The sequence below is a fragment of the Leuciscus leuciscus genome (genome assembly GCF_965113295.1).
Source record: "Leuciscus leuciscus genome assembly, chromosome: 2".
NCBI lineage: Eukaryota > Metazoa > Chordata > Actinopteri > Cypriniformes > Leuciscidae > Leuciscus > Leuciscus leuciscus.
Window position 1 is genome coordinate 50,202,984 of NC_138726.1, and position 23,499 is coordinate 50,226,482.

Genomic DNA, 23,499 nt, shown 5'->3' on the forward strand with positions numbered 1-23,499 from the left:
CCGCACTCTATGCTGCGAGGAGCTTAAGTATGCTGAGACTGCTCCCGCCCAGCAGTCTCAGGAACGTTAGATCGGTGAGGAAGAAACCTTTGGAACGCCGCTGAAGAGTTTATTTCTTCGTTTTTTTTAAAGCGGAGCGTCCAGAAGAAAAGACATATTTTATCTTAATTTTTCTATACATCAGAAAAACTATATATATATATATATATATATATATATATAAATAAATATATCACTCCGTGGCCACCAGCAGGAAACAACCGAACTGGCAGCGCTGCGACCCTCCTCAGAGAGTCGCCACCCAGAGGACGCCGAGGAGAAACGATTTCTCGAAACCGTCCCTCCCCGGTATAGTTTATCTGTTGCGCGACGCAATTCTCGAATAGCGTCAGTGCTGTTACATCGTCCTCACATTCATCCATGCTTACTTTACCTACCAGTCAAGTCAAGTCAAGTCAAGTTTATTTGTATAGCGCTTTTCACAATACAGATTGTATCAAAGCAGCTTCACAGTATTAAATTAAAATAATACAACAAAGTTTGTTTCAAGAGGAATTTATTGATTGATAAAATTAAATTAAATATCCCCAAAATATCCCCAACTGAGCAAGCCAAAGGCAACAGTGGCAAGGAACCGAAAAACTTCATCAAGTGACCTAATGGTGTCCTAAAACTCCATCAGGTGACCTAATGGAGAAAAAAAAAAAAAAAAAAAAACCTTGGGAGAACCCAGGCTCAGTCGGGGGCCAGTTCTCCTCTGGCATTTATGAGCTAGAGGCCGGATTGTAGTTTGAACTGTAGGATTATATGAATGCCTGGCTGAAGAGATGCGACTTTAATCTAGTTTTAAACTGGGAGAGCGAGTCTGAGCAACGAACAGTATCAGGAAGACTATTCCAGAGTTTTGGAGCCAAATGTGAGAATGCTCTCCCTCCTTTGGTGGTTCTGGATATCCTAGGTATGACCAAAAGCCTTGAATTTAGTGATCTTAAAGAGCGCGATGGATTATAGGGTGATAAAAGATCCGTTAAATAGACTGGAGCTAAGCCGTTTAGGGCTTTATAAGTCAGTAGCAATACCTTATAATTAATACGGAACTTTATAGGTAACCAATGCAGTGATGATAAAATCGGTGTTATATGATCATATTTTCTTGATCTAGTAAGAACTCTAGCGGCGGCATTTTGGACTAACTGTAGCTTGTTTATTGAGGATGCAGGACAACCAGCTAGTAAAGCATTACAGTAATCCAGTCTCGAGGTCATGAATGCATGAACTAACTTTTCTGCATCAGAAACTGATAGCATATTACGTAGCTTAGCAATGTTTCTAAGGTGGAAAAATGCTGTTTTTGTAACATATGAAATATGATTTTCAAAAGACAGGTTGCAATCGAGTATAACACCCAGGTCTTTTACTGTAGAGGATAAAGTAACAGGACATCCTATGATGTTAAAGTTGTATTGTGCGAGGTTTTGTGGGCGGTTTTTTGAACCGATAAGTATTACCTCTGTCTTGTCTGGATTTAATAAAAGAAAATTACGGGTCATCCAATCTTTTATATCTTTAACACACTCTGTCAATTTGGAAAATTTTGCGTTTTCATCCGGCCGTGATGAAATATATATTTGAGTGTCATCAGCATAACAATGGAAACTAATTCCATGTTTCCTTATAATATTTCCAAGTGGCATCATATATATTGAAAATAACAGAGGGCCTAATACAGATCCCTGCGGCACTCCATAGTTTACTGGAGTTATGATCGATTTTTCTCCATTTAAATAGACAAAATGGTAGCGGTCAGATAGGTATGATTTGAACCAGCTTAGTGCTTGTCCTTGAACACCAGTATAATTTTGTAGCATTACCAGTGCTGCCTAATAATATTTATCTATTATTTATAGTGGCTGGTGGGTCACGTCGGGGTTAAGGCCCGTACACACCGGGACGAATTTTGCGCGCGATATTCGCTGACGTTTAACGCCTCGTGACTAAACAAAGGGCGCCAATGTGAGTGTGCACACCGACGCGAAAAACGCCACGCGTAAAAGCGTAATTTTTTTTTAAACGCCTCGGGTTCGTTTTTTTGGTTTGACGCGCCGCGTCAAAAACTATCCGACCAATGAGATTGCCGCTTTTGCTCACGTGTCTGGAGCTTCTGAAGTTACAGTAAAACACAACTTGGGGGCGCTCAAAGACAAAACGGTCTTGCCGAGCACACATACTTAACAGCGAAGAAGATATACGCCAAGTAGCATCTACATTGCCCATAGACAGACACTGCCAGGAAGAAATGACGAGGAAGATGCAAGGCAAGATGAATGTAGAGCTGCTGGTCTCGTTGGTGTCGGAATAAAGAACTATATGACAAACGCGACAGCGACTACAAAAATCTTGTTAAAAGAGAACTGTTATGGAGTGGTATTGCAGAGTATAGACTGTAACGACAATGACTATGACATGCGGTCACATGCTGTTCAAATTAGTAAATCCTGATCTCCAAACAGACAACGAGTTGTTCATGGCGTCTCCAAGTCTGCTTGAACGGTCAAAATTGCATCTTTGTGGCTCCCCCGAGGGACATTTGAGTCACATAAGGAAACCCTGTTTTGGGAGAATCCCCTCTAAAACCCCCATTTCAGCATGGACTCCCTGTGACTTTTATAGACTCGTGACATTCCACACACACATACACACACACACACACACACACACACACACACACACACACACACACACACACACACACACACACACACACACACACACACACACACACACACCAACATCCTTTAATGTATGCAACTCAGACTTGTATCTGAACTTCCTGTATGCATGTGTGATTAATGTTGTTTTGATCATATAGTTATGATCTTCGAGTGTTTGGATCTGAAATGTATTTTTGAAGAATGTTCTCCCAGTAGAATCGCATTCCGTAACCCGAGCTCATTGGCAGGTCATAAAATTTGACCACAGAGCTATCCAGCCCTATGCATGAGATAACAGGGTCGCAACATTCCAACACACACACACACAAACCCACTCTGGACTTTGAAACAGAAACCCCCTACAGAAAAGGACTTTTACCCATAAAGTCACTCTTAAATGTACTAAATATATAAATTTGTGTTTTAAGAGGTGTGTGTAAACCATAGGAAAGCATATGTCCTATTTGTAACATTAATAGAACTGCAAATGCCTATACAAATGCATAATAATGTATCTCTGCATTGCTACAAAGCCTATATTCTATTTTTGATATCTCTGTAATCCTCTCCAGTTAACGGAGTTGAATTCCGATAGCAGAATTCAGTGATGCGCATTGTTTTATAAGTTCATATGTCTGGAGAGGATTCTCTCAAGTTAAAGTCAATCATGACTCATTCGAGTGGGCGTGTCTAACCGGACAAAGGAATCTTCCCGCTCGAAAAATCTCGACAGCTGATTCGTCCTACATGAAGGAGGGGACGGCACCTGGGACACTGATAAAAGTCCAAACCCTCTCATCTTATCTCTCTCTCTCAACTCATTCCTCTCTTCGGACCTTCTTCTCCCCGGCGCAGCGCTTCTCCAAGGAACATCTGAAGGAGGCCCTGGCCTTCTCCATCGAACGAACCCATGTTCGAGTCGTAGCAGCCGGTCTTTGCAACTAAGATTTCCAGCCTCTCCCATCCCGGGAGACGAATCTGAACTTTCTCGGTAACATTAACTTCAAGTGAGCCTTTACATCGTCTTGCGAAACGACCCAGAAGACGAAGCTAGACGCAAACCAGCCGGACACGCGCACGCGCGCCCCCCCTTTTCAGCACCACACTGAAAGAACACAGAATCGTGCAAGTAACGTAGCCTAACTCTAAACGCTGATTTCAGGTGTCCAGTTCTTAGGTCTGTGATTTAAGTTACCCTCTATATCTTCCCTCTATATCTTTCTTTCTCTCATTTCATATCATTCTGATCACGCTATGTTTTATGTTTGTTTCGGTTAAATGTTTATTTGTTTGTTTGCATTTTTACGTACGTTTATATTTGTAGTTTATATAATCTCTAGGGTGTGCCATTTTATTAATAAACCCATTTATACTTTTAATTGTCTCTGTGTTTGAAGACCCGCCTTATAAAGTCAATGAAACTTCAAGATCTAAGCTACAAGCTCGATATAAACTACCTTTAGTAGTTCTTAATTCAGAAACTCAGTAAGTTTGATATTCATGGCCAGAAGATAAAACTTTCTCGGAGTTTGTAAAGGGATACCCCCTTCTTAACTGTAATGATCTCACCTTTATTCGCTGGACGAATTAGATGTTGATCAATCCAGTTACAGAACAAGGAAATCTCGATAATTGATAAAATAAATGTACATGCGACTTATGAATTATGACCATGAGTCATAATTATTCATATTCCCAAGATTCCCCATATTCTTGAGCTAATTCACATTTACCCCGAGTCGTGAGTGGTATTGCAGAGTATAGACTGTTATGGAGTGGTATTGTATTTCTGTTTTACATTAAGCGCCATCTAATGTCAGGGAATGAATTGGCATGTTCACTCGGCTCATCGTCAGCGAAAATCGCTTGGGTGTGAAGTTCTGTGAACACAAAAAACGCGTTGAAAAACGCTGGCGAATAACGCTCGCCGATATTCGTCCCGGTGTGTACGGGCCTTTATGATGACGCCAACACGGGAGAGAGATAGCTCGCAAGCGTCTCTTTAACCCGAGGCACTGTCATACCATGATACTTAATACCCATAACATTACTATAGTAGAAGTTTAGGGATAAAACACAAACAGAAACCGGTTTATTCCACGATCTCGACACCTCAGTGTGGAGATAGGGAAAAAACGGCACTCCCCGACGAGGAGGCTGAGATATAGAGTTTTCCTTATATTTTCACTCTCATATGTTCGGCTGGCCAGTAATATTTAACTTAGCAACAGCACTATATAAAACCTCCTTTTATAAGCTCCTCTTTATTCAACAGAGTTATGAGCTGACTTATTTATTTATTGAAAACTCATAAACATCTGCCTTATTTTGATATTTTTTCTTTTATTTATTTTTTAAACAAAAACACTATAACGATACCAATTCCTCGGAACTGGAAATCGCAGCATGAGTGCCTCATCCCGGGGAGGAGAAACCGCAGAGCGTGCTTCTCCCCGAGATAAGGCACTGGATCGAACAGGTGTTTGTTAGAACCATTTGCGATCCCCAAGATGCGCGTCGACGCCATGCCTCGGCAGCAGCGGGACCCGCGCCTCGGGGCGCGCGCACCGAACCGTCCTCCTCGAAGAACGGCCGGCGGGAGCGGAGCGTCCTCACGGACAGCTTCTCGCAATGCTCACAGTCAGCCCCCTCGAGTCATGCTCCACTCCCAAACAAGCAACACAAAGCTGAAGTGTGTGTCCCCACCCGTGATATAACGTGGGGAGGGAACAACACAACGCTTGCTTGCTCTCTTTTGACATAATATATATATATATTGCAACTTGACAGACAACTTGACAAGGACAGAATACACAGATCGCTTGCTGAAGGCACAGAAGCTAACGCGATCTGTGTCAGCGGGGCTGCCTTATAGTTTCCTGGTCGATGACGTCACCCACCTATGACGTCTCGTCTTTCCATTGGACTGATTATACACATGCTTCACGACGCAATCACGCAGGGCGTTCCCACCGCGTCTCGACGCAGCTCGAAGTTCCCTTGAAAGGGAACGATGCTTTGATTCAAACGGTATCAGAGCCCTGGTCAGAAGCACTAGTTTAAAGTAGAGAATGTTTTACTTATTGATTTGTTTCTCACATTAATCACAATGCTGGAACCCATTTTCTTGCATTGTATACATCCAGAGCTTGAATTTCCTCCAGATTAAATATATGCATTTGTGTTCTGATGAAGAAAGTCATATACACCTTGGATGGCATCTGGGTCAGTAAATAATGAGAATCTTTATTTTTGAAACTATGCTGCATTATATTTTTAAACATTATGATAACAGTCTTAAGAGGATAAAACAATGTCAAAGAGAAAAGTGTAAATTGCCCAGTCAAATGAGAGGAACTAGCGTGTAAATTAACCTTAAGAGACCCCAAAAAATAAACACACAAAAAAACAGCCAGCATGTAACACCCACTTTGGATAGATCTGGCAAGACTCTTGTCTGACGAAACTGGTCAACACACCTAGGTCTGAGAAGAAAAATAAATAAAATAATGTTAGTGATTATATATAGCACATGGCAAACGATACTTATCAATAACATTGCACACACTTTTAAATGAAACAGAAAATTAACTGTTTAGTAGATGAACGTAATTAGAAACATATTAAAGGGTTAGTTCATCCAAAAATGAAAATTCTGTCATTAATTACTCACCCTCATGTTAAATTAAAACCCGTAAGACCTTCGTTCATCTTCTTAACAAAAATTAAGATATTTTGGATTAAATTAAATTAACAGCTTTGAAGGCCCAGAAAGGTAGGAAAGACATTGTTAAAATAGTCCATGTGACTACAGTGGTTCAACCTTAATTTTATGAAGCGACGATAATACTTTTTTGCGTGACACACACACACAGACAAAAAAAAAAACGACTTCATTCAACGATTTCTTCTCTTTCGTATCAGTCTCCGACCCGCGTTTACGAGAGCACCACGGCACATGCGTGACCTTGTAGTCACATGGACTATTTTAACGATGTCTTTCCTACCTTTCTGGGCATTCGAAGTGTTAATTAAATAGCTGTCAATGAGTGAACTATCCCTTTAAGTAAATAAATGAGGGAATTTTAATAAATTTTATAAATTAAATAAAAAATAAATATTAGGTTTGTTACCGTAGAGAAAACAACAAAATATCATCCTAACAGAAACAGGGGCCAAGACATGACAGTTTAGCTGTGTGTAAAAGGAAGTGATTTTCCAGAGAGGAGTGAATAATTAAGTGATTGAGTGCGTGTCTGTAAACTAATGGGGGCATTCTGTATGCTACTGGAAACATGCATGTGCCTCACAAATGCATAGATGGTACTGCATGTGTGTTCACAAATTTTGCAAAAGTAGGCTACATGTCTCTGAAAATCGGAAATACATTTAAATCAATTTAACGGTTCCTATAAAAGAAAACCAAACAACTTTTGCAATATTACCTCTTTATAATATTGTTCCAGCTGTTCCAGGCAGGACCAAGTAGTTCCAGACATCTTGAGGATTTGACCGCGTTACAGTTCCATATCACGCCGCCAAACTATTTCAGTTATCTCAAAGGTCCTTAAGGCCTTGAACAGCAAAATAACCAAAACCCACAAAAAAATGTATCAAGCAAATAAATATAACTAACAACAGGATAAAAATTACAAACTTTTTTCATGTTTTATCATCTATAGAACGCACGCATACTCTCTTTCTCCCGCTCTTTATTCCATACAAACGCACAAAGATATAGTGCAGGCACACACTTGCACAGACCATAAACGGAAACTTTATCAATAAAATAGTTTTAAAATTAAAAAGCGTACCATTTCGCAGTTGCATAGTAATGTCGCTGGTCTTGAAGCACTTCTCTGTTAGCTCTAATGACGTTTTGAATTAGCAACTGAGGCTTGGTATCTGATAATAAGAAATGCCTTGAGGTGTGGTCACTGAGGAGGAATAACTGACGACGAGACGTTGAATTGCACTTCGAGTCGTGGCTGCCTGCATTACAACCTCGGATGTGCATTAATATTTTTCAAATAATTCAGCAGCCCGTCGTCAATTATTCCCAAACCTAGAGTTATAATCTGATGGAGAACACTGACTAGTGAAATGCCTTACCCAAGAACGATCTATCTGGCTGCAAACATGCGATTCGCGCCAAGTAACGTTAGTACAATAAAAAAAGTTGAGTGCAACATAGTAAAATAAAAACAAAGAAATAAACTTACCTTGAACAATTTCCTTCATAGTAGACGCAGACGGTAAGAGTTTTGAGGAGATGCCGTTGACCGCTTTCTGCAGAGCTCGTGCCGCGTGCCTCGTGTCGTGTTGAAGTAGCCCCGCCCCCATGTGCTGCTTTTTTACTGCGCGAGACCGTTCTCTTAAGCTAGCTTACGCTACGGGAAAAACCCTTTTCTCGAGAATACTGAAGCCAAAAAATTATCCTTAATTTTTGCATTAATTTAAAACGCATTGCTGCATAAGCAGACCTAGGCGAAGCAGCTCGCGCGCCTATTGGTTGCTCTGCAGCAACTGCTGCAACCTATCCAGGGTCTGCCCGTGACGACGCACCAATGAGGGCGCGGGCACCCGTGCACGTCACGTCCCGCCAGAATGGGCGTGGCTATAAAGGCAGAGTCCAGAAGGTTGTTCTTTGATTTTTCAACTCTTCAGCGAAGTGGACACTCACCTCGCTGTTCTCCAGAGAAGCCTGCGCCGTCGAAGAGCCTTCAGCGGGACAAGCCTTCAAGCCGGCCATCTGTCGCCGCTTCAGCCGCCGTTCCTGCTGTGCTATCCGGCGCCAATATCCTTTCTCTCACGCGTGTTACGTTACACACGCTTTTCCTAAAAGTGCGAGGCGTTGTTGCAAATGCCTCTTTTCAAGAAATGCGGCTCCTGCCGAGCCGCTCTCAGCGACGGGGACCGCCACATCCTGTGTGTTTCCTGCCTGGGACAAAGTCACGCGGACCACGCGATTTCCCTGGGCGGCTGCCCGGAATGTGAGGAGATGTCTATGGCGACCCTGCGGGCTCGTCTAGCATCCTTCAACGTGGATCCCGCCCCTCCGCTTCTCTCTTCTGGGCCGCGCCGTAAAAAGCGCCGTTCACAGAGAACGCCGGAGGCATCTGCCGCGAGCGCTTGCATGCCGGATCTCTCCCCGTGTGCATCGCGTCCGGGGGAGATGACGCAGAAGAGGACAGCTGCTCTCTTCTGGCTTCTGAATGCGAAGGCTGGTCGGGCTCCATTCCAGACCCCGCCCCTTCCCTTCAAGAGTCGAGCGGCGTACGGTCTAGCTTCGACGCCGAACTTCTCCGCCTGCTCACCAAGGCCGTAGAGGACCTCGGCCTCGATTGGTCGCTGCCCGAGGAACCCGCGCCCAGCAGGCTGGACGGCTGCTTTCTGCCCGGTCGCCACTCGACGCCTCACACGAGGCCCGCCCCCTTCCTGCCGGAGCTCCACGAGGAGCTGACTAAAAGCTGAAAGGCGCCATTTTCTGCCAGGCTGCGCTCTACTGTCTCTTCAACGCTCTCTCACGCGAAAGACAAGGGCTACCTTTGCATTCCTCCGGTCGAGGAACCGGTAGCCACGCACCTCTGCCCGCCTTCCGCCGGATGGCAGGCCAAGCCTTCGCTGCCCTCTAAGGCCTGCAGGACTACTTCGGCTCTGATCGGTCGTGCTTACGCTGCCGCTGGTCAAGCCGCGTCAGCGCTTCATTCAATGGCCGTGCTCCAGGTGTATCAGGCTAACCTTCTCCGTACCATGGACGAGGCTGGCCCGAACCCGGAGAACTTCACGGACCTAAGGAGTGCGACGGACTTAGCGCTACGAGCCACCAAGTCCGCTGCTCAGGCCATCGGGAGTAATATGGCATCTCTCGCCGTCACCGAGAGACACTTGTGGTTAACCTTGTCCGACATGAAAGAGTCCGACAGAGCCACTTTCCTCGACGCGCCTGTGTCGCCATCAGGTCTCTTCGGCCCGGCAGTTAAGGGGTTTACGGAAAGGTATTCTGAGGTGCAGAAAACCTCACAAGCCATGCGGCACTTCTTGCCGAAGCGCACTAGTTACGCGACGGGCCGCCCAAAGCAGCCGCCCAGCCGGAGATCAGCGCCACAGCCGCCCCCGCCGCCAGCTTCACAACGCCGCCAGCCGAAAGACTCTCAGCAGCGCTCGCGCTCTTCGAGCCGCCACAGGCCGCCTCCCCCCCGGGGACCCCGGCCCAAGATAGTGCTGAAGTCTGAGCCCTCAAAGTCTTCCTGACCACGCTAGGAAGACGGAGATGGTCGAGTCTCGCTGCGGCCGGACCGCCATCAAAATCAGCGCGCTTCGCTCTCTCAGTTCCCTCAGCAGAGGCGACTGGAGATGTGTATTTCACAGCCAACGAGCCCGTTACACAACACGCTCGCCTGTACCCAAAGGCCGTTTTTTACAGCCACCCAAATAAATCTCAAAAAGAGCATTTTGTCTGTTTGTCCGGCTCACGCCGATGGTGTTATAAACGTAGGTTCTGTGCCCACTCCCCAGTGCTCACTCCTACACACAAACACGGCCCATTCAGTGATACACACTCACTCATGGCCCACATCAATAAACCCGGCTCACGCCGCGTGTGTTTTAAACATAGAGAAGGTGCCCGCTGTACAGCTCTCACCCCTACACACAAATACGGGTCGCTCTGTGACACACACTCACTCAGAGCCCCCGTCAATAAGCACAAAATGTGTCCTGTGTGCAGACAACCCTTCAATAAACACGAACTGTGTTACGTGTGTGCAGAGCGCGCGCGCCTCCATGAGCGCGTACTCACTATCAAGCACTGTATCTGTGCCACACACACTCAGCGACAACAGCCCGCGCACCATTCTCCCCTTAGCTTTTCACATAAAAGCATGGGAAATGATCCCGGGCGTGTCAGATTGGGTACTGAACATGGTAGAACGAGGCTATTCACTGCAGTTCGCTCGCAGACCCCCACGCTTTCGAGCCAGGGTCGAAACCACAGTGAAAAACAAAGTAGCACACCTACTTCGTACCGAGGTTGCGAAACTGCTGAAAAAAGGGGCTATAGAAACTGTCCCTCATACTCTGAGCGAGTCAGGTTTCTACAGCAGATATTTCCTCGTCCCAAAGAAGGATGGTGGTCTCAGACCCATCCTAGATCTCAGACGGCTGAACAAAGCCCTCATGCAGAGATCGTTCAAAATGCTCACGACCAGACAAATTCTCGCGCAAATTCGCCCGAGAGACTGGTTTATCTCGGTGGATCTGAAAAACGCATTTTTCCAGATTCAAATAGCGCCCCATCACAGGCCTTTCTTGCGATTCACCTTCGAGGGTCAGAGCTATCAGTACACCGTCCTGCCGTTCGGTCTATCTTTGGCACCTCGTACATTCACGAAGTGCATGGATGCAGCGCTCGCTCCCCTGAGACAGCGGGGGATGCGAATACTGAACTATTTGGATGACTGGCTTATTCTAGCGCAGTCAGAGGCAGAGCTGATAGCTCACAGAGCTCTATTACTCGACCATTTATGGGATTTGGGTCTCCAAATCAACTGGACCAAGAGTTCGCTGTCTCCCAGCCAGAAGATTTCTTTTCTGGGAACAGACTTAGACTCTGTGTCAATGACAGCACGGCTGACGTCACAACGCGCGCTGCAAATTCAGCGCTCGGCAGCGTCTTTCAAGGTCGGCAGCATTTTTCCTCTCAAGCGCTTTCAGAGGATGCTGGGTCTTATGGCTTCGGCCTCGGCAGTGCTTCGACTGGGCTTGCTTTTCATGCGCCCTCTGCAGCACTGGTTGAAAACGCGGGTCCCGCTCCGAGCATGGACCCCCGGCCGCGTTCGCCTCAAGGTGACTCAGAACTGTGTCACAGCGCTGAATCCCTGGAAGGTGACAGACTGGTATCAATCAGGCGTGGATCTAGACATGGCCTCGAAACGAAAAGTAATCTCGACAGACGCCTCCAACTCAGGTTGGGGCGCCCTCTACGAGGGCAGGCCAGTGTTTGGCCTGTGGGCAGCCCCAGAAAGGTGCCTGCACATAAACTGTCTGGAGATGAAAGCGGTCGAGAATGCCTTGGGATATTTTCTCCCCTTCCTGAAAGGCCACAATGTCCTAGTCCGTACAGACAACATGGCTGTGGTGTCCTATATAAACCGTCAGGGCGGTCTCAGGTCACGGAGCCTACACACGCTGGCGGAACGCCTTCTTGTGTGGGCCCAGCACAACCTGCGCTTGTTAAGAGCATCACATGTACCGGGTTGCCAAAATGTGGGCCCGGACATGCTGTCCAGAGACAATGTTCCCCCCGGGGAATGGTCCCTGCACTCTCAGGTAGTCCAGTTACTATGGGATACCTTCGGCAGAGCGGAAATCGACCTCTTTGCGTCGTCAGAGAACGCGCACTGCCCAATATTCTTCACGAAACACAGAGACGCGCTGGCCCCCGACTGGCCCAGCCGTCCACTCTATGCGTTTCCTCCGATCGCGCTATTACCACAGGTAATCAAGCGCATCAGGGAGAGCGAATGCTCTGTGCTCCTCGTGGCGCCGCTCTGGAGGAACCAGGTTTGGTTTCCAGAGCTGATGCAACTGACGAGCACGACCCCATGGCCGATTCCGGTGAGGAAGGATCTCCTCTCCCAGGCCAGAGGCGCGATTTGGCACCCGCACCCCGACTTATGGGCCCTGCATGCATGGGCCATCAATGGGTACCCGCTGATCTCCCAGCGGCAGTGTTGAACACTATTACTCAGGCTAGAGCACCCTCTACGAGAAGGCTCTACGCCTCTAAATGGTCAGTGTTTTCCGGCTGGTGCTCGGCCCGAAACGCAGATTCACAACGCTGTAGCGTTACGGAGATTCTCTCCTTTCTCCAAGGGCTTCTGGACGAGGGCAGGTCCCCGTCCACGCTCAAGGTATACGTGGCGGCCATAGCTGCGTTTACGAAACCTTTGCATGGCCGGTCACTGGGAAGGAATGACCTTATCGTCCGTTTCCTGAGAGGAGCTAGGAGGCTAAATCCTCCCCGGCCCCCTCTGGTTCCAGCCTGGGACCTCTCCATGGTCCTGGATGCCATGAAGGGCGAACCCTTTGAACCCCTTCAGTCCGTGGATCTGCGGTATCTCTCACTTAAGACCGCTTTTCTCGTGGCTCTCGCCTCAGTTAAGCGAGTGGGTGACCTCCACGCGCTCTCTGTGAGCGCTGCGTGCATTGAGTTTGGGCCTAATGACTCCAAAGTCATCCTTAAACCAAGACACGGTTATGTCCCCAAAGTGCTTTCCACTCCGTTCAGATCACAAGTCATTTCACTGTCAGCTCTTCCAAGATCTGAAGGTGAGGGCGATGTGAATTTTCTCTGCCCTGTCAGGGCATTAAGAATATACGTTGAACGGTCTGCTGCTTTCAGACAGTCAGAACAGCTCTTCGTTTCTTTTGGTGGCCGCACTAAAGGGCTAGCCACGTCGAAACAGAGATTATCCAGGTGGATAGTTGATGCTATCGCTCTAGCTTATAGGTCTAAGAACCTTCGATGCCCTCTGGGCGTCAGAGCGCACTCCACCAGAGGCATGGCCTCCTCGTGGGCATGGTCCTGCGGAGTTTCACTCCATGATATTTGTATGGCGGCGGGCTGGGCCTCCCCGTCTACATTTATGAGGTTTTATAACCTGGAAGTTCCTGCCTTACAGGCTAAACTGTTGTCAGTCTAACATAACAGGCTGATCGGCACAGACCGTTATCAAGTACGTGCTGCCGCATGGAAACTAGATCGACAGATCAGGCTTTCCCCTGACTGTGAATATACATTTACATCTGTCCCTCCGGCTCAGGTGTCTGACAAGCAGTTGTAAAATCATTCTTAGATTCAGCCCACAGATGTCTATCCTGGCTGTTCTACTGTATTAAGCACCCATTTCCCCACTCAGGAATGGTTCATTATATTCTCGGGCCCACCCCCGTCGGCCCAGATATTACCACTATTATGTGTGTCCCCGGGCACATGCCCTTGGGAACGTATATGTGGACTTCTCTAGCACGCACTGCGTTTTACATTGGGTTCCTGTAGCGTAAGCTAGCTTACGCAACACGAGAGTACTCTCGTAAGAGAACGCTCTCGGTTACTAGCGTAACCTCGGTTCTCTCTAGATGAGGGAACGAGTGTTGCGTAACCCTGCCGTGCTTGTGCTACTTCTGGTTCGCTTCAGAATGAAAAACCAAAGAACAACCTTCTGGACTCTGCCTTTATAGCCTTTAGCCACGCCCATTCTGGTGGGACGTGACGTGCACGGGCGCCCGCGCCCTCATTGGTGCGTCGTCACGGGCAGACCCTGGATAGGTTGCAGCAGTTGCTGCAGAGCAACCAATAGGCGCGCGAGCTGCTTCGCCTAGGTCTGCTTATGCAGCAATGCGTTTTAAATTAATGCAAAAATTAAGGATAATTTTTTGGCTTCAGTATTCTCGAGAAAAGGGTTTTTCCCGTAGCGTAAGCTAGCTTACGCAACACTCGTTCCCTCATCTAGAGAGAACCGAGGTTACGCCAGTAACCGAGAGCGTTTTTGTCCGAATGTACTTGCCGCAGTTGCCGGCTTTTTTTATCATTCAAACTTGGCTTGGTGGCTAATAACACATTTTTCTGTGGTGTGACGAACTCAGAACACATACTTAATTTTGACTTTAATATTGATCTGTCTGCATTGAAACTATTATACAAGAACTGAACTGAGTTGGACGATGACATCACGGTTTACATTTACATTTATTCATTTAGCTGACGCTTTTATCCAAAGCGACTTACAATTGCTATATATGTCAGAGGTCGCACACCTCTGGAGCAACTAGGGGTTAAGTGTCTTGCTCAGGGACACATTGGTGTCTCACAGTGGATTCGAACCCAGGTCTCTCACACCAAAGGCATGTGTCTTATCCATTGCGCCACCACCACCGGTTTACTCTGAGAGCGGCTATATATATAAATTAACTAAATTAATAACTTTTTTTTTTAAACAAAAATGAAACATAACTGAACTTAAGCTGGACTGTGACGCTATTTTATTCTGGAAACAAACTTTTTTGCATTATTTTCCCGTTATCTCTGTAAAGCTGCTTTGAACAATCTGTATTGCAAAAAGCGCTATATAAATAAATGTGACTTGAGTTGATTACATCAATATTGTTGTTGTTGTTGTGAAATTTATTTTTATTATTTTTTGAGATATCTGCTTTCACTACCCAAGTTAAGCAGCATTTCTGTAACAGGGCTCATGAAAATAATATCATATAAATATAAAATACAATAACAAACATAAAAAGTATGAAAAGCAAAAGTGATTTTATTACTAAAAGGTGTAATGAAACAGACAACATAAGGATACATTTTTTCAGTTTTTAATTTATTTCAAAATGGGGTTAAGCAAGGGAGGAAGCAGACTCAATGATTGCCATGTTCAGACAACAGCTATTTTGTAATTGCTCTACTGGATTTTATTGGATGTTATATTGTTAAATCATCATACTTTATGCATTTGCATTTTTGGATAACTACAGAAAACAGGAAGGTCTTCCAGTAGTACTTTGTTAGGACCTGATCTTTGAGTAGACCCCATTATGCTGGGAAACGTTGTGTTGTTTAGCTCCTCTAGAGGGCCGTGATCTACTGCTGAAACTCACATGTGTGTAAGTCAAGGCATCTGCATCTCCAACCTGATGAAGCAAGATTTTTGCAAACCATTGGTATACATATTTTTTTTAAGTTAAGTGAACTCAAGTAGCTAAACTTTAAATGAATTAAACACTGAAATGAACACTGAAAGTGTTAGTAAATGGACAGGAAACATTTGAAAAAATCTGAAAAATATACAGGTATTCAAATCGTTCATGAAACTTCTGAAATATCATCAAATGATATCAAACTTATTGTGGATATATAAAGTGGTGAGGATTTACCTGCTGAGTACCTTCAGATGTCTCTTGATCACAAGATCTGTTGAAACAGGCTAAAAAGTATGAATGTCAGCTTTATAGTCTTGCAAATAAAACTAAGAATCTGGTTCAAAACTAGTCTGAAAACATTTAGATATGATACCTGATAATCTGCCTTGGTCCTTACATCGCACAGCCACAAGTAAGATTATTATTATCATAGAAATGATGTTTGACGAGGCCAGTATAAGAAACAACGGAGTTGCTGTCGACTCGCTGTCTACAAGAAAACATTTATTTATGTTTTACCAGACTTTATATTAAAAATCAAAATATGTTGCAAAATCTTATTGGATGTCATTTTTGATAGCTTCAAAACTAAGCTTGGACCAGCAAATGGCACAGTATTACTTGTACTTTTTTTTCTAAATCTCTATAAAAAAAATTTTTTTAAAGTATTAAAAAAAACTGTTTGAGTAATACAGTAATGTACTGTACATGGTAAGGCAACAAACATTCATAATTGTACAAAATTCATTAAAAAAATGTTTTTACTGCCATGATAAATCATTATAAATGCTATATCATTATTTAGATACACATTGGAAATATGAACTGTAAGTCACTTAATAGGGCTTAACACTTTACCAGTTATGAATTCCAGATGAGTTCCATTTCCAAACACTATCTTGCCGCATGCGAGTACAGCACAGTAGTAAGTACCAGCATCAGAAAGGCTGAGGTTCCTCTTTGTGAGGGTGTAAATGCAGATCTGTGTAGTAGAGTCATCCTCACAGCCCTCTTCATGCTGTTTCTTCATATCTTCATCAGCATAAATGATGGCAGGATGAGATTCATCTGCAGCCTCTCTGAACCAGTATACATGATGTCCTCCTGCACATTTCTCATCTACCGTTTGGACTTTACACACCAGGGTAATGTTGTTTCCAATGTAAGCTTCATCTGAAATAGGCTCCTGAAGAACCGTTGTTGCGGTGTGTTCTTCTTTAAAGCAAAACCAAAAGTATTTTATTGCATTGTACTTTTATAACTTATAGTCTCTTATAACTTATAGTCTTTTTGCATGATTATCACCTTTAGATATTAAGTACATCTGTTTCTGGTATTATATAATGAAAGGCAACAACGTACCATGAAGCATCAAAAATGTTCCAGGTCCAAAATACAGTTCTCCCAACGTTACCACACCACAAAAGTATGTTGCTATATCTTCCTTTTTAGTCAAAGAAATATGTAAATGATAAATTCCTTTTTCTATTGTTACGTTATAACGACCATCAGTATTTCCATCAACAAATTCAACATCCGTCATGTAAATGTACGTTTTTGAAATGGCTTGAAGTTTCATTCCTATCCCCTGCTTGTACCACATCATATTGTTAAAATCTGTATTGGGTAAGTAGCACTCAATAGTGACATCATCACCCAGTTTAGAGGTTTGCAAACGTTTTGGCTGCTCAATGTTATGTGCCCCAATGCAACCTGAAGACAAAAAGTAGTAAAGATGTGTTATACAATGCTTTTACATCAAGAAGTTAATTTCAGAATCTTAGTTGCTTTGTATCAATGTCTGATAATGAATAAAAAATGATAAAAGTTCAAATGAATAAATAAATAGTCATAATTAGATGATTATATTCAGTCATTTATACTTACAAACAAAGGCGAAGAATACAACTGTGCTCATGTCGCTTTGATTTGCAAACAAAGAATAAGAGATGGCAAGGTGCACAATCTAAGTAACTAAATCAAATGGAAACTGATCCTGGACGTGATTGGTTATTCTCAAATTTTCTCGTATGACAAAGTCAAATTTCATTGGCTGTCCCAGCTACAGACTTTGGGTGTAAGGTTCCACTTTCATGAGCAAAGGAAATGGCTATTTTTATAAACACCAACAATGAAACGTAAATAATAATAATAAAAAATCTATATTACATAAAATTGAAATTCCACGGCTATGCTAAAATATTTTCCCTGTGACTTTCCTGATACTATTTTACAATTGTAAAGCTTAAAATAATGTAAGTGATCCCGGGGAAAAACAAACTGAATTAAATGTGTTTAAAACCACTCCAGCTCTAGTGAGGGGGTGTTACTTGACCTGTGCAGAAGAGTTGCTAGGCTGTGTGGGCTGAGCGAAGCTTGATCAGGGTTGTTTTCTAAATCTAAATATCTTTTTATTTTTAATTTTAATTTGATACAGTTTTTAATAAAATTTTCGCAATAAGTAGAGCTGGAGTGTGTCCTTGTCCATGGTGCTGAATCATGCCAACTGGGTTTAGGGCTTCAGAAAAACGGTGCTTTAATAGTTACCATTTATTGATGAGCACAATTTTATTGTTCAATAACAGAAAGTAAGATCAAGACTGAAGCTGAAATGTAATGTTGTAAATTCAAATCACACTTACGATATCCTAAAATAGACCAATATAATGGAACAATATGAACTACATCTCTCAATGCACATCAGTGGGCCTTAAAGTCACTACGAAATACAACTTGACAATTCTTTTTTGTTTTATGTAATATAAACAGTGTATATTATAAAGGATTTATTTGTGCACTTCATATTATTTATGAAGAAATAAACTATACAAAGCCAACTGAAATTAGTCAGTTGTTGTTGTTCTTTATAATTAACTAATTTAAGATTATGTACAACCCCAAAATTAATTTCTAATATTTTTATCATGATGTAATCTTTTCATCTCACATTCAGGGAATCCACACAAGTCGTCTTTGATCATGTGAATCACTCTAAACAGCAAGTATGTGATTGCTTTTTGTATTTTAGGTCCAAAACGATATTACTTTAATTTAACATGTTCTTAGTAAGAAACACTTGACCCTATAGTACTTCTCACAATTATATAAAACATTTTTTTTTTTTAAGTATCAAAGGTGTGTATTTTAAGGGATACATGTATGCTTTTTAGGGTTAATTATGGATTTATGCATGTTCTATTATGTTAGCACAGACACAGGTAGTCAATTCATCTTGTTTAGGTAATGAATATATATTCACAATGTTTTGGTGCCTCTGTGTAAAATGTTTTAACTCTTAAAACAGACCATTTGTTGATATTCAATGTATGGTTGAGACTACATTGGAGGCATGGAGACAATTGTCATTTCTGAAAGTAACAGTTTTTACGCTGGCACTTACTGTTGATATGGAAACTTTTGACCACAGAAATGTGAGCTCTGCTGGGGCTTTCTGAAGGCTTTTCTATTCTCATTCTTACAGGTTGGCTGCAAACTGAGCAATAGGTGGGCTCAAAGTCCAAAACCACAAGTGCATGATGCATCAAGCAGCAGCCTCTGCAAACAACAAACAACAGCACAGCTTCTCACATTTCTGTTCTACCTGAAGGTCGTTTTGTTCCTCTAAATGTAAGGTAGGTTTATTGGTGTGAATGAAATCCATTGATCAAATTCTGCCTTGCTTTTTCTTGATGGTGTCTGTATTCAGGGTAGACTTTTGCCTTGTTACTTTAACTTTAAATTATAATTGCCAATGTTTATTAAAAGTGCTTTCCATCTGCCGAATATACAAAAACAAAATTTCACTTATTTTTTTCCCAGACACATAGAAAATGTTAAAATTGCAACGTACAATTTATCTGTAAGGTTCTGTTATTAGTTGCAGTTAATGTGCACAATTAATGTTGTTAATACAGCTGTGTGCAACCACATCAATCAGTTTTTATTACAGAATTTTAGGCTGTTTTTGAAGTTTAATTCTGCTATTTCCATTACAGTGGCAGTCTGTTGAGAAGAAGGAGGGGCGTTTGATAAGAAAGAGACGTGTCTCGTGAGAATACTGCTGGTAGACTGTGTGGTTTTGTTTATATGAAGGCGGGTCAAACTTGTGGTTGGAAAACATCTAAGCATTGATACACAAACATTCAAATACAAACAACACATGCCATTGTGTCCCTTTAAGCATAACTTATGTGCATACATTATAATAGTTAATGTTTAAATGCATTTTATACTAATCAATAGATTAGTTTTAAGCCTTGTGTTTCCTGAATCATGATGATATTTAAGTATTGCAGTGCATTTTGTATTAAACTAACAACAAATGATTATATGTGAATTACTTGCAATTGCAGACCTCAATGAATAAGTTGGTCCGTTGATGTTCACCTCAGCAGAGCTCAGTCTGTTCTGAGCAACTACTTCCTCTCACTGATGCTGCAGGAAATGCATTCATTGTCTCCGCCTTCTGTATTACGTCTCACTTGCATCTTTTTCTTATACAGAAAATAACTCTTCGATGCTCATGATTTAAGGTGCTAAAAGTTATTATTTTTTATTTCATATTTTATTTTATTTCATATTATTCATTATTTCACAACAATTACCCACAGTTTATCTGATTAATTAATTAATTAATTAATTAATTTTCTTCTGTGAATAAATTAACAAATCATTACTGATAAATGCGGCTAATGATTCATTGTTGACAGATACATTTAAAAGGTTACTTTCTTCTACTTGTTCAGCGGTTTGAATCGAACACCCGAAGCATCGTTTATAAAATGTTGCGTGGAAACCGTCCTGTATTTGATCCTGTGATCATTTCTCAAATGTGTTTACCTGTGATTCAGAGAATGAACGTACAAAAAATGTGCCTGTGCCTCTTTTCCAGATGTGAAATCCTCATAAACACCCACTAATCAATGTCATTAAAGGGATAGTTCACCCAAAAATGAAAACTTTGTCATTACTTACTCACCCTCAAGTTGTTCCAAACCTGTATGAGTTTCTTTCTTCTGTTGAACACAAACGAATTTTAAAGAATTTTCGGTAAGACAGTTGAAAGTCTAGTTACCGACATTCTTTAAAATGATTTTGTGTTCAACAGAAGCAAGAAACTCATACAGGAACAACATGAGGCTGAGTAAATGATGACAACATTTTCATTTTTGGGTAAACTATCCTTTTTAATATATCAAAGAACATTTGTTACTCAAATACTAAAAGTAAAAGCCTCACCCTCTGAACATGGCATCAATGCTGAGCATTCACAAAGTGAGGAGGCGAATATTGTCAGCTGGGACAATGGAGAATCAGACAGTGTATATTTAATCTATACAGTGAAGATTATGCACTGTTATTTTACAGTACGTACCTAAACTACCTAATCTGTGTCTAGCTACTGTTAGATACCTGAAAATCCAGAAAAGCACTGTTTATTTCATTTGTATTTTTTGTTCTATTGTGTTTATTTGTGCTTTTGCTCGTAGTTTGATTATTTGTTCTTATTATATTACCTGTCTTTAATAGTTTTAAATGTATAATTTATAATCCATATTATTTATATTTGATATTATATTTATAATGTAAGTACATTTAAGTACTCATTTTCTTGGTTCAATGGTTACTTGAGCTTCAGTGTGTCCGTTGAGGATTGAAGACTCAAAATAAGAGTTTCTTCAAAATTGACAAAAACACTAGCACCTTTTTTTGCGTGCGTGCGTGTGTGACAGTCTTACAGGCATAAAAACACAAATTTGCATTTTTTTTTTTTTAGAAGACTGAAGTGTATTTTTCTGCACTTGCATGTTTTTTTTTTGTTTTTTGTTTTTGCTTCAGCATGATTTGGATATTTGCTACACAAATACTTGCCTGACCGTCTGGTTGGTCAGTGCCTTCCAGTTTTTTTTATTGTCTCTCAGAAATAGAAAAAACACCCCTTTATCGCTGAGCACACACAAAGGCTGCGCCGAGTAGATCATCTGTGTAGAAATGAAGGCTGCCGTCGCTGTGCTCCTGTTTTTGAGTCTCTTTAGACTGAGCTGCAGTCGCTACAGAAAACACTTCTTTGTGAATACATTTATGACCTGGGCAGATGCACAAACGTACTGCAGAAAATACCATGATGACCTGTCCACTGTCAATAGAGAAGAGGCAAAACTGCTCTCTGCAAATCCAGGAATCAATCATTATTTTTTTTGGATTGGACTGCACATAAGTCCTAACAACCCAGAACAATGGATTTGGTCTGGAGGCGAGGATGAAGAATTTGACAATTGGGACATTGGCGAACCGGACACATACATTCAAAAATGTGGTGCTGTAAGAAAATCTAATTCTAAACTGCACAACGCTCCGTGCTCGCTGCATCTACCATTTTCCTGTATGCAGGTATTTGAGCCCATTCTGGTGCTTCAGAAAAAGACATGGGATGAAGCCCTGGACTACTGCAGACAGACCTACACTGACCTGGCGAGTCTGAGATCTCAGATGATTATGGAAGAGGCGATAAAAAACACCCTAACATCCCAGACAGCTTATGTGTGGACTGGCCTGCGCTTTCTTGCTGGTCATTGGTTTTGGGTCAGTGGACATAACCTTCAATATAAAGCCTGGTCTAAGGAGGGGGAGCTCCAGTGTCCTGCCAGAAATCTGCGCTGTGGAGCTCTGGATAGAGCAAATAATATTTGGAGACCCAACAATTGTGAGGATAAACTGAACTTTCTCTGTCTTAAAAAGCTATAAATGTGCTTCATGTTGCAATATACATACATTTCTTCATGTAGGCCTCATATATGATATTGATTCTTTTATAAATCATGAATCTATAGAAATCTATTGCTATACAGTATGTATGTATGGTCGTTAAAAATAATGGATTTTTAATCTTTCATTTTAGTCATGTCAACAAATACATTGTCTTGTAAAACAATGTTTAGCTAAAATCTTTGGGCTTGCAGAGACATTATAAATTATATGTACTATTGTAAAAATACAAACATTTTGATTCTCAGTTAAATTTTAATAGCCATGTTAAAAAGATCAAGGTCAATCTTATTAGCTTTATGATTAGAAATTGTTTAACTTTTGTTCATGCTTTGTTGTTTTTAAACTCAGTGATATTTTCACATTGCCTATATCATACGGATTAACAGTTTGGTCTAGGACTATGTCTTTATAACCATGCCTTGAAAATTTTGGATAGGAAGCAAATAAGATATCATCATTGTAAATATATATAAAACAATTTAATAAAGTTTTGCTCATTTTGTTTGTTTTCACTATGTACAGCTTGTATTCAGGTGTTTAAATGATCTTGCCCCTCAGCCGTTATGAACTTGTTTCATGTTTAAAAGCTTGAAGCTAGATACAGATTAGGTAGTTTAGGTACGTACTGTAAAATAACAGTGCATAATCTTCACTGTATAGATTAAATATACACTGTCTGATTCTCCATTGTCCCAGCTGACAATATTTGCCTCCTCACTTTGTGAATGCTCAGCATTGATGCCATGTTCAGAGGGTGAGGCTTTTACTTTTAGTATTTGAGTAACAAATGTTCTGTCACACTTCTCCATGCATCGGCTGATCCATTCCAGCAAAGACAAAAGTAACAAAATGTGTGACATCCTGATATACAACACTTTTAAATCTGGGTTATAAAGCCTGTATATGAGCAAAATCTACGATCTGCCCTGAAACAGACTGGTTTGGTTCAACCATGCTCGGATTCAGAGAAGTTTGTGATAAATGTACAGTATATATATTCAAATAAATAATATTGAATCAGTAATACAAATTCCGTTTTCTCAGTTTATATTTTGACTTTGTTGGGCAGAATATTGAGCAGAATACAGAATATTCCATAACGTCATAGGAGCAGAGAAGATTCAAGAAGAGGAAAAGAGGGGGGGAAAGTCAAACATTAGTAGATAAACTCATTAAAGTGAGGAAAACCCAGCTTTATTCAAATCTCTTTTTTTTTCTTTTTTCTTTTCTTTATACCCAATTCTTAAATGGCAAGTCAATCTTCTTGTCTGCAATGCAGAAGATCTGAATCGTGAGCTGTCTGAAGAATGACCAC

The 23,499-nt window shown here is 41.9% G+C and overlaps 2 protein-coding genes across 5 annotated transcripts; one reads left to right on the plus strand and one right to left on the minus strand.

The window, feature by feature from the left end:
- Positions 1–8,876: 8,876 nt before the first annotated feature.
- Positions 8,877–13,065, plus strand: LOC309488169 (uncharacterized protein). The gene is made up of 2 exons (XM_082156243.1): positions 8,877–11,060; positions 11,418–13,065. The coding sequence occupies exons 1-2, from the start codon at positions 10,068–10,070 to the stop codon at positions 12,447–12,449; spliced, it is 2,025 nt and encodes a 674-aa protein (XP_082012369.1). The 5' UTR covers positions 8,877–10,067; the 3' UTR covers positions 12,450–13,065.
- Positions 13,066–15,076: 2,011 nt separating this feature from the next.
- Positions 15,077–20,919, minus strand: nitr8 (novel immune-type receptor 8). 4 transcript variants are annotated; one of them, XM_082156367.1, is made up of 7 exons: positions 19,757–20,417; positions 18,817–18,971; positions 16,779–17,129; positions 16,275–16,631; positions 15,790–15,906; positions 15,651–15,700; positions 15,077–15,407 (listed from the first exon to the last, which is right to left on the minus strand). In XM_082156367.1, exons 2-7 carry the CDS (start codon positions 18,956–18,958, stop codon positions 15,282–15,284), a joined length of 1,143 nt encoding a protein of 380 aa, XP_082012493.1. In that variant the 5' UTR covers positions 18,959–18,971; positions 19,757–20,417; the 3' UTR covers positions 15,077–15,281. The 4 variants fall into 4 exon arrangements, with proteins under 4 accessions (XP_082012493.1, XP_082012494.1, XP_082012496.1 ...); XM_082156368.1 differs by having other exon boundaries at positions 16,275–16,628; positions 18,817–20,919; XM_082156370.1 differs by having other exon boundaries at positions 15,651–15,687; positions 18,817–20,919.
- Positions 20,920–23,499: the final 2,580 nt, after the last annotated feature.

Excerpts from the sequence above, each read along its gene's own strand:
- nitr8 (XM_082156367.1), bottom strand. The coding sequence starts at position 18,958 with ATGCATCATGCACTTGTGGTTTTGGACTTTGAGCCCACCTATTGCTCA. Across the intron at positions 15,907-16,274 it reads TCATCTGGAATTCATAACTG|ACAGCGAGTCGACAGCAACT; the intron begins GTAAAGTGTTAA and ends GTTTTCTTGTAG. Across the intron at positions 15,408-15,650 it reads CATCTGAAGGTACTCAGCAG|GTTGGAGATGCAGATGCCTT; the intron begins GTAAATCCTCAC and ends TTGCTTCATCAG.
- LOC309488169 (XM_082156243.1), top strand. The coding sequence starts at position 10,068 with ATGTGTATTTCACAGCCAACGAGCCCGTTACACAACACGCTCGCCTGT. Across the intron at positions 11,061-11,417 it reads GTCAGAGCTATCAGTACACC|CGCTTTCAGAGGATGCTGGG; the intron begins GTCCTGCCGTTC and ends TTTCCTCTCAAG.